The sequence below is a fragment of the Crocodylus porosus genome, unplaced genomic scaffold (genome assembly GCF_001723895.1).
Source record: "Crocodylus porosus isolate Cpor-Errol unplaced genomic scaffold, CroPor_comp1, whole genome shotgun sequence".
NCBI classification, from domain to species: domain Eukaryota; kingdom Metazoa; phylum Chordata; order Crocodylia; family Crocodylidae; genus Crocodylus; species Crocodylus porosus.
In genome coordinates, this window is record NW_017728944.1 from 2,933,065 (window position 1) to 2,942,976 (window position 9,912).

At 52.3% G+C, this 9,912-nt stretch overlaps 1 protein-coding gene across 1 annotated transcript in view; it reads left to right on the plus strand.

Annotated features, from left to right (window-relative positions):
* IGFBP4 (insulin like growth factor binding protein 4) overlaps positions 1–7,520 on the plus strand; it is a 32,384-nt gene extending 24,864 nt beyond the window's left edge. Inside the window, exons 2-4 of the mRNA XM_019550356.1 lie at positions 2,806–2,960; positions 4,555–4,689; positions 5,713–7,520. Of these exons, the coding sequence (XP_019405901.1) occupies positions 2,806–2,960; positions 4,555–4,689; positions 5,713–5,847 (425 nt within the window). The 3' untranslated portion in view covers positions 5,848–7,520. The remainder of the gene's footprint in view (positions 1–2,805; positions 2,961–4,554; positions 4,690–5,712) is intronic.
* Positions 7,521–9,912: the final 2,392 nt, after the last annotated feature.

The following is a 9,912-nucleotide window of genomic DNA, read 5'->3' on the forward strand; positions in this document are numbered from 1 at the left end:
GGATGGGGAGGAGGTCTCTGTTGTGGTTACCATGCTGGGTAGCTACAGATCTCTTGGGGAAGAGCCAATCTAAGACACTGTCATGTAGCCAGGGGTGAAATGCTCTGAGGCCCTCGCTGGCCAATTGGTAAAGTGTCCTTGTCACTGCTCAATGCTGAGGATTTCCTGGTAGCTGGGAATTCTGCAAGGGGTTGCTCTGGCCAAGGCTGCTGTCTTTGTTAGCAGCCACCCTGCAACATGTCCATGCCCCAGGATTGAACAGAGGCACAGGTGTGCAGCCACCCTGCAGGTGACTGGGATCCTGCACACACATCAGCTAGAACATGACCAGCATCTCCAGCCAGGGAATGGGCTTGTTACTGGCAGGGGGTAAGACAGCTCCCTTGACATAGGGATGTAGGGCATTGCAAAGTGGGCTCAGTAAGTGGCTTGGAGGCTTTCATATGGAAACAAGGTTGAGGGGCTATTCTCTGTCCTACAGGGCATGGGGCAGGAGGAGGTGGGGGGAGTGTGCAGTGTCATCAAAACAGCCCCTTTTCTGGTACCAAGTGAACACATGCAGCCCTACCCTCAGGAGTGGTCTGACAATAGCGGCCAATGGAGCACCCAGGTACCATGGGCAGACCTGAGCTACTGCCAGCAGAAACCCCAACATTTACATGTAGCCCTACTAACCACCTAATGCATGCAATCCAGCACTCCAAAAACTTATCCATCAACCCACCCAACACTTATGGACAACACTATGACCACAGAGTGACACCAACAATCCAGCACCCCAAATCATTATCAACATACCACCCCTCCCAAAATGAAGGTGCCAAGTGGCAATGAACAACAAATGCGTGTACAAAACAAGGAGTATTATAAGTGCTCAGCCCCAGAATAAAGGGTGAAATGGTGCTGAGGCAGAGAGGGGGGAGGCAAGGGCAGGTCATTGTCAGCCCAAGGCCTAACATTAGATGCTTTACCCAACAAAGGCCCGCATGCTATTTCCCTCAGAGTGGGAAAAAGGGGAGGGTCCTTGTCATCCAGGCTTTGCTTAGACATTGTGCGGAAGAATGGCTGCTGTGTGATCCCAAGTGTGAGCAAACTCTGTATCCTACATACATTACCAGGAAGGCAGGCCAATTTTTGCATAACTGATGGAAACTTTTACTCAGCTGGTTTGGAAAGGGGCTAGAGTATGCAAGCATCCTAGAGTCCCGGAGGGAGTGGGCTGGGCAGCCTCATGAAAGAGCATAGGAGAAGATGGGAAGGCAACCAGAAGAGGGCTGCCAGCAGGCCAGCCCAGTGGGGCAGGGGGCCAGGGCTGGCAGACAGAGCAGTTTCACAGGCTTCGCTCCTACCTATTAAACTGCCTTGTTGGGCTGTGTCCGTGCATGTGGCAAGGTGACCACAAGCTGGGCTGCAGTGTCCTCTGAGGCAGTTTGGGCACCACTGGGAAGGGCTGGGGGGATTCTCAGCTGCACTGGGGCAGAGGTGGCAGCTGGCATAAGAGAGTTTCTCATGGAAACAGCTCCAAGCCCCCTGTGGAGTCACAACAAAAGCTGATTGGGGGGGGGGGGGGCGGAGGAGAAAAAAGAATGAACAAAATTTCCCTGCATGCACTGTTGGCTGTTGCTGCAGCCAGTGGCTTTCTGGCAGCCAGTGGCTTTCTCAAGAAGACAGCTTGAGGAGGAGGAGGAGGAGGAGGAGGAGGGGGTGGCTGGATACTGAAGGAAAGGTAGAATGTCTCAGTGGCTAGGGCACTGGCCTTTAACTTGGGACACGGGGGGGGTGTCCCGGCTCCTTCTCTGCCAACAGACTTCCTTGGTGGCCTTAGGTAAGTCACTTAGCATCTCTGCATCTTGGCTCTCTGGCCTGTATCATGGAGCCAGTGGCACTGCTGTATCTTGCAGTAGTATTGCGGGGACAGAAAGGGTAAAGACAGAGTGTGACCAGGTCAGACAAGCCCCATGGGTAGATGGGAGCCAGATTCAGGTCAGGACATCTTTATTCTGTTACCCGTCCTGCCGCTAATTCACTGAATGACTTTTGGCACATCACTTCACCCTCTTGTGCCCTTCTTTCCCTCATTTGTTTGATGGATACTAATAACCACCCTTTCCCCTGCTTCCTTTCTCCTTACCCTGTAAACTCTACAAGGAAGGACGTTGCCTGTACAGCACCAAGCACATTCAAACTCATGACCATGAATGTCTTGAGCCCCTTGACACTATAGCTAGTGCCAAGTTAATCTATCCAGGCTTGACTGGGCTTCCCTGACATGGTTCCTTAGTCAGCATGGTCACATGGCACAGGACACAACCATAGCTGAGCCACATGGGCTTGTTCTACATGTCTGTTTGTATTGGTGCATTCTAGGCAGGTACGAGAGGCTGTCTGGAGCTGGTGGAGCCAGGGGAAGGGAATGCATACTTCCCAGTAGTGCGGTGGATGCTGGGACATCCTGTGCTCAGAGCCCAAGGTTGGGGAGAATGTGGCAATATGGTCAATGCAGATAGACGCAGCAAATGCATCAGCGTTTTTGTAGTCACATGCCTGGGAACCACATGTTAATGGTGCTGGGGCTGATGGAGCCACAAGCTGAGTCAGTCAGGTCACAAACACTACTCAGGTATACAACATGGCTGGCTTGTGGCTCAGGAGACATGCACCAGTGTGGGGAGAGGGGATGAGGCAGAAGGAAAGAAGCACAAATGGGCATGGATGGAGGCTGAGGGGACTGTGGCAGCAACTACCTCTGCCACAAGCAATGCCCACAGCCCAAATCACTGCAAGACCCTCTGGTTATTTTTGCAGAAAAGGAGGAGATTGATCACCCCAACAACAGCTTCAGCCCCTGCAGCATCCAAGACCGGAAATGCCATCAGAAGCAGCAGGCGAAATCCCGTGAACGGGCCAACAACGGTGTCAAGATGAGGAGTACGCACATCCGGGATGAGACAAGACCAATAGTGAGATGCCCCATTTCTCTTCTTCCCCTCCCAGTAGCCCTTTCCCTTGGGGCTGGACCAGTTTGTGAGGGAGCTGCCATTGCAGCTGCACAGGGGTAAAATTAGTGACCTGTGGTCCTAATGCTTTGGTCAGGTGCCTGTTAGGACATGTCTCTATGGCACACAGGAGCATAGGATCATAGGCAAGTAGGGCTGGAAGGGACCCAGGAGGTCATCTAGTCCAGCCCCTGCTCAAGGCAGGATTGTTCCTGACTAAAACATCCCAGCCAAGTGTCTGTCCAACTTGATTTTGAAAATAGCCACAGATGGAGATTCCACAACATTTCTGGGTAGCCTGTTTCAGTGCTTATTTCCCCAACACTTAATGTAACCAAAACAGATATATTACTTCCCGTCCAGGAGTTGGCATCCCTGGAGCAGGCATGGGGTGTCCTAGCATGGTGCTGTGTAGCTGGCTATTTCCTTAGAAGCCAGTAGGGTGGTGGTTCTCAACCTTTTTAGACTTAAATCACCCCTTGGAACATGCCAACTCTTAGTTTTCACTTATTTTTTGACTATGGATGAAACCTAGAGCAATTCTTCTGTTGCAAAGAACTCAGAAAGTCCAGAGCAGGTTATCATGTCTTTAACACAATATAGATTCCTATTTGAAATCTCTGGGTTTATCTTGTGAATCACGTTTGCATGCCTAATGATGTTAACATTGTGCAGTACCCTTGAAAGGGTCTGAAGGCATCCCAGTGTGCCGCGGCTCCCTGGTTGAGAATCACTGTCATAGGGGGTGCTTCTGTGCAAGGATCTGCTGACAGCTGGAGTTTGTACTGTCCACATCAGCAGGGGGTACTCTTGCAACAATGGCTAGCATGGGGCAGTATATGCACTCTCCAGTGCACTAGCAAGTGACCACTAGTAGGGGGTTAGAGAAACAGATTCCTTACTGAGGGTGGGATGTGGAAAAACTCCTAGGGTTGTCAGTGATGATCTGGGAACAGTGATGAGAATGGTGTCTCTTTGGTATTTGGCAATCAAAAGGGCTAAACTAGGACATGGTGATTTTCCAGAGACAAGAGGGATGTTTTATTCCAGGGGTAGCCAGTCTGCAGTATGCATGTTGCAAGTGGCACAGGCAGCCTCTGTGTGGCACATAGCGAACAAGGGAGGGACAGGTAGCATGGTGGCAGATAGGACCGGAAGCAGACGGCAGAGCAGCGTATCAGACAGGGAGCACAGAGCAGGGAGCAGAAAGCGGAGCAGCAGATTGGGCAGGAGAAGGGCACTGGTGTGGCACTCAGGGAGGGTGTGGGGCTAATTTCTGGCATGCCTGCTAAAAGGTTTGTCCTGTACCATTTTATCTCATGCCACTTCTTTCCTGGGGGGGTTTACAGACACCTCTTCCACCCAGGGGACCATTGGCTAGAGAGGACAATAGAACTGCCCTGCCAGCTGTTCACCTTCTGGGCTCTCTCTCTAGGAGGACATGATAGTTTGCAATAGAGGGTGGTTTCAGCCTGTTTCTGTGGGTGCTGAATGTGGAGGGAGATGGGTATATCCCATCCTTCTTTGATGGGGGTCTTGATAGCTGCTGCATTTTTAGGCGCAGGGTTCCTGCCAGAGTGAGCTGCACAGAGCTCTGGAGAGACTAGCTGCCTCCCAGGGCCGAACTCATGAGGACTTGTACATCATCCCCATCCCAAACTGTGACCGCAATGGGAACTTCCATCCGAAGCAGGTACGGACAGAGCACATGTCTCACCCTGAGCCAGCCACCCCATGGTACTCTCAAAGGGCACGTGTGTTGGAGACCATGAGAGAGGCTGTTCTTCTGGGCATAACTTTACAGACCCAGTGGGTAGTAAGGCTCAGTGAAGGAAGTGATAGGTGGTTTTGTGGCTGAGACACAAGAGTCTCAGCCAGGACTCCTGAGTCAACTCCTAGGTGACCCTGAATCTGGATCCCAGGCCTACTTTTTCAAAAGGTGGGCTACCTTAAGTTTCTCCTGATTTCAGCTCTTGTGAATATCAGGTCCTAGGGATCTCAAGCTGGGCACCCAGAGCTAGAAGGAACCATTCAAGAGCTCAGCCTTTCCCTGTCTGTCTCTCGTTCTGCTGGTCTGCAAGATGGGGATGGTTATGCCCACCCCTGTACCTCACTGAGCTGGACTGTGGATCCTTGGCTTGGAAGGTGCTACGGCTAGGCATTTTTCTGAGTCTCCAAAACATGGGTTGCTTGTGTGACCAGCCTTCTGCAGCTGACCTTACTCAGACTGTGCAAGCTGTTTGTTATTTGAGTAATGCTTGCACTACTAGGTCTGCAACTGCTGTGGGCCAGATTCTGCCTGGGTGAATCTCCTAATGTGAGAAACCTATCTCCCACTGAAGTCAGAGAAGGTGAGGACCAGAAGAGACCTTCTGGGTGTCCTGTCCTCTGCTTTGGCAGTTAACCATACCATATATTCCATGGCACCGCATGTCAAGCAAGGGGTGTGCCAAGAAGGGTAGACTCTATTGCTGGACTATTTGCCCAGTTCAGTGGTCTCCTGTTGAAATCATTGGGATATCTACCCTTCTGATGAAGGGGCCTCTTGCTGAGTCCCTGGAGTTATAGAGCAGTGAGTTGCCTTGGCAGAACAGGTGAGCTTGTTGCTTGGCTGCCCAAGCACACAGCTGCCCAAGCACACAGCTCATGTGGAAAGTCCTCTCTGCAGGCCCAGCAGGCAATAACCTGACCTCTTCCCTGCCCATATCTCTCCTAGTGTCACCCGGCTCTGGATGGGCAACGTGGGAAATGCTGGTGTGTGGACCGGAAAACAGGCGTCAAGCTGCCAGGCTTCCCCGAGCTGAAAGGGGACTTGGATTGCCACCAGCCAGCTGATGGCGTGCGAGAGTGACCCCATGGTAAAAGGGGACTATGAGATTTCCTTGGCGACCTGCTGAGGCTGAACAAACCCATTGGTGCTGTCTAGGAGTGGGAAGGAAGGGACACTACCACAAAACAACTCCCTGTGCCTAGGGGATCCCAGGCTGTACTCTCGTCCCAGGCAGAACGGCACCCCCATCCTGCAAAACATCGATGCCCTGCTCTGCAGCCGCTACCTGCCCCTCTTTGATCCTCACTTTGATCCTACCCCCAGCTCTGGACATGGACCTGGGGGCTCCTGCCTGCCCCAGGCTACAGACCAGGCTTGGGTTAGGCACATGTGCCAAAATGACCACTAGCTACGGACACCACAAGGGCTTTCCCATTTGGGACACCTCCTGCCATCCTTTCCCCCTTTCTGACAACCTCAAGGGGGATAGTCCCCTCCCCAGCCTTTCCCACTTTGCTCCAGTCCAGGTAGCTGGGAAAAGGTTTCTCTTGTCAAGGGACAGCTGGGGGCTCTTTGCCAGGGCACAGAAATTATGGTAGTGGCTGCGGTGTCTGCACAGCCTCCCCTACCCCCCTGCATTCTCTGCTCCCCATGGCTGCTAAAGGGAGCTGTGGAGTCCCCAGCACAGGTGTGGGGATGCGCTGTATCTATTTTGAGGGAAGCAGGGGCTATTTTGAGATCACTATGCCAAAGTTCAAAGAAGGAGAGAAACAGAAATAGCCTCCAAGGCTTGGCTGCCACCAAGCATTTGGCATACGTTACATACTGGGTTATGTTCCTACTCAACAAGGCTGCAGGGCTGTTGTGTTCTCAGCCCTGTCTCCCACCCCACAAACTGTTTTTAATGTGATCACACCATAATGGGTGCAAGGATTTCCTAGTGTCCCATGCCCTCTCTTCTATGCTGGCATATTGCCAGGGCTAGTTTAAAGCACAGGACCTAGACACTCCTGCCCATGATCTAGGTCCTGGAGTCATGTCATTGCACCAGAGCCTCAGCTTTCCTGGAAAGAAAATGGTGCCCAGCTCTCATGGGTTTTCAGAAAGCAGCTCAAAAATGTGACCCAGGTGTGAAGGATGGATGCAGCAGCATCTTCCTGAGTCTGCAGACAGCCTGAACTAAGAGCTCTGAGAAGGGGAATGGCTACATTCATCTCAATGGGGTGTTGACTCCAACACCCATCGTTTTGACTTTGTTAGCCCCCACAGCAGAGGACATTGTGTGGCAGGAGGAGATGAATATGGTGAGCCTGGTTCCTTTCTGTCCCAGGCCCAGTAAGCACTGGGATTTCCTTACCACCACCCTTTTCCGTTGTGGGGGCAGGGGAACATCAGCCTGCCAAAAGAGGCATATTATAGCAGATGCCAGCAGACAGCACTTGGATGGGTGGCATTTGCCACTTTTGCCTGAGTTGGGATGTGGGGGGTGGAATGGGGATGCCGTGTCAAAGAAACCTCCTTGTTCCCTGGCTGTCCAGCCTGTTGCCAGACAAGGCAGCATGTCTCCATGTGAATGCATGTGTGTATGGGTGAGCGTGGAGGTACGAGTGTGGAGGTGAGTGGTAACTGCTTGCTGATCTGCAGCTGGTGGCAGTAGGGATGAGAACAAGAAGACACCTAAGAAAGTCTCTGGGGAGGCAAGGGAGTCCCAGTAGGAGGATCCACCTGTAAGAAGCCCTTCCTGTCCCATGTGCAGTATCAAAAATTCTTACAATTTAATCCCATGCCTTAGTGTTTTTCCCTAAGCCCCAGCTCCTGGAAAGGACACTTTGGGCCATCCTGGCTCTAGAGAAGAGCATGAAGGTGTAACTCAGCTGTTCCCTAAAGTTTCAGCAACCAAGAGACATGTAACATGAGCCCTAAATTTAGCTTTTTTTTTACTCTTGTGCTTTTTAAGCAAATCTCTTGATTACTGGGTGGTTCTACCTCCTGCTTTTGGAACACTTGGGATGGGCCAGATGGGTGCAGCCATCCGTATTTCAGGAAATGGGTCCTGAAGGTCATTGTCAAAAGGTCATCAGAGCCAGAACTTTCTGAGCTGAGGTAGGCAAGAAGCAGACTCTCACACCGCCAACTGCAACCCCAGCCTTACTGAACTCTGGGAAAATCCCCATGCTGGTCCCTCTCCTGGTCCCTCTCCCTATAACAACTCTCCTGCAGATCCTAGTCCAGGGCTCGGCAACATTTTTGACTTGTGTGCCAAAAACACCCCAACCCTGACCCACACCTCGGCTTGGAGTGCCAGGAGCAGACTGCAGGGGAGCCACGAGCGGCCCAATCCTTGTGGCTGGGGCTGGCTGCATGCGTGTCTCCAGGTAGACGGCCGAGGAGGGGCTGGGGTTGCACTGTCCCAGGCCCCTCCCCTGCCATTTGCCTAGTGGTGCGTGTGCACCCGCCACTGCCGCAGAGCCTGGCTGGGGCTCCGGAGCCTGGTGCTGCTATTTGCACCCTGGCTGCCTTCTGTGAGCAGCCCAGGCTCCATAACTGGTGGCAGCTTCCCAGAGCCCAAGCCAGTTGTAGTGTGCCGAGCAAAATGGCCTTGCATGCCATGCTCTGATGCCTGCTGACCCCTATCCTAGCCCCATCACAGCGCCAAACTTATCAGCATTCTGTAGCCAGGGCCTCTCTCTCCTAATCATCCTGAAAAAAAAAGATCCCTTCCCTTTGCTTTGGGCCAGGTTGTCGGGGTAAGCAGAAGATAAGCAGAATGGGGCTGACCAAGCCTAGGTGTGGAAGGATACTCAGGGTTCCAGGGTGAGACCCACAGCAGCATTGCAGAGCTCATGTCCTTTCTTAGAAGTGAGATCCTTTCACTAGTGAAAACCAGCACATGCTGCACTGGCCCCTGTTTGCTAGTTTGCATCAGCTCTGGGTACCCCTCACTATCCCGACTGCGTTCGTCCATTCTTAGAAAAACATCCCTCTGTTTTAACTTCTCCATAGCAGCAAAGAGCCATTTAGAAAGAGCAAACAATGATTGATGGCTGGAGAATTTTGAGCCCATCCTGGAAGCAGGCTGGAGCCCTGAGCTGTCAGCGGCTGCTCTCTGTTGACTTGAGAGTCAGGTGGTGAGTTCTGGCTGGCGCATTCACTTGCAGTGGGTTTATGCTGGGCACTGGGGGTGGGGGTGAGGGTGTGGGCTGGAGAAGTGCTCTCCTTGTACTGGAACAGTTGTGTGCTGGGCCTAAGATTTATGGTCTTGCCTCACTGTCCTTCCAATGTTTTGACTCGGAGACCTCCGCAGAGTGATTTATAAGGGGAACTACGTGAGCCTTCTCTCCCCACCTCCTCCTTCTCCTCCTTCCTGGAATCCTTTGCTTTCAAGGCACTTCCCTTTGCAGAGGAGGAGCAGATAAGATCAGCTTGGGGTTCAGATCCTCATTGCTTCCTGGCAGCTGCTGAGTTGTTTTTCTTTCCCCTTTTTTATGCCGACTCCACTGACGAACATACAAGGCTGCAGGACGAATGAGTGGAGCCAAGGCTCCTGTCGGCACAAATCCACCCTAAACCTGACAGCTTGCTAACCCCTCTTCTCCCTCACCTCCTGCAGCCAGCACACCCCTCTGGGGATATCAGTTTACCAGAGCAGGAGCTAGAGAGGCAGGAAGGCAGTGGCTCTGAGACCTGTACCAGGGCAGCAGAGATGGGAGTGGAAACATTGGCTGCAAGGACTGAGATGGACATAATCACCCTTCTCAGACCCCCAAAGAGGCAGCAGACCACACTGAGAGCCCCCCAAGGAAAGTCAAGCTGGTGGGAGAGTCTATACCAAACACCTAGTACATGTTAGGCATGCCTGTGCTTGGAGCTGGCTCCCCCTGTAGTCATTGGTGCAATTTATATTCAGGGCTGCATTGGCTGCTAAACCTGGGGGGTCTTGGTTCTCTCTGTGCTGGAAGGCCCTTCACCTTTATTCCATTAGCAAAGCAGCCAGGGCAGGGAGAGTGATGACCTCTCTTTTAAATAATGCCAGGCTACACAGAGGCTGTGCAGTGTTCCCTGATTTGAGTGTGGGCTGCATTCAGAGCACTGCTGGTTTGCCTCACCAGCTATTCTGAAAATTCAGAAAAATACTGTTTCAATTCA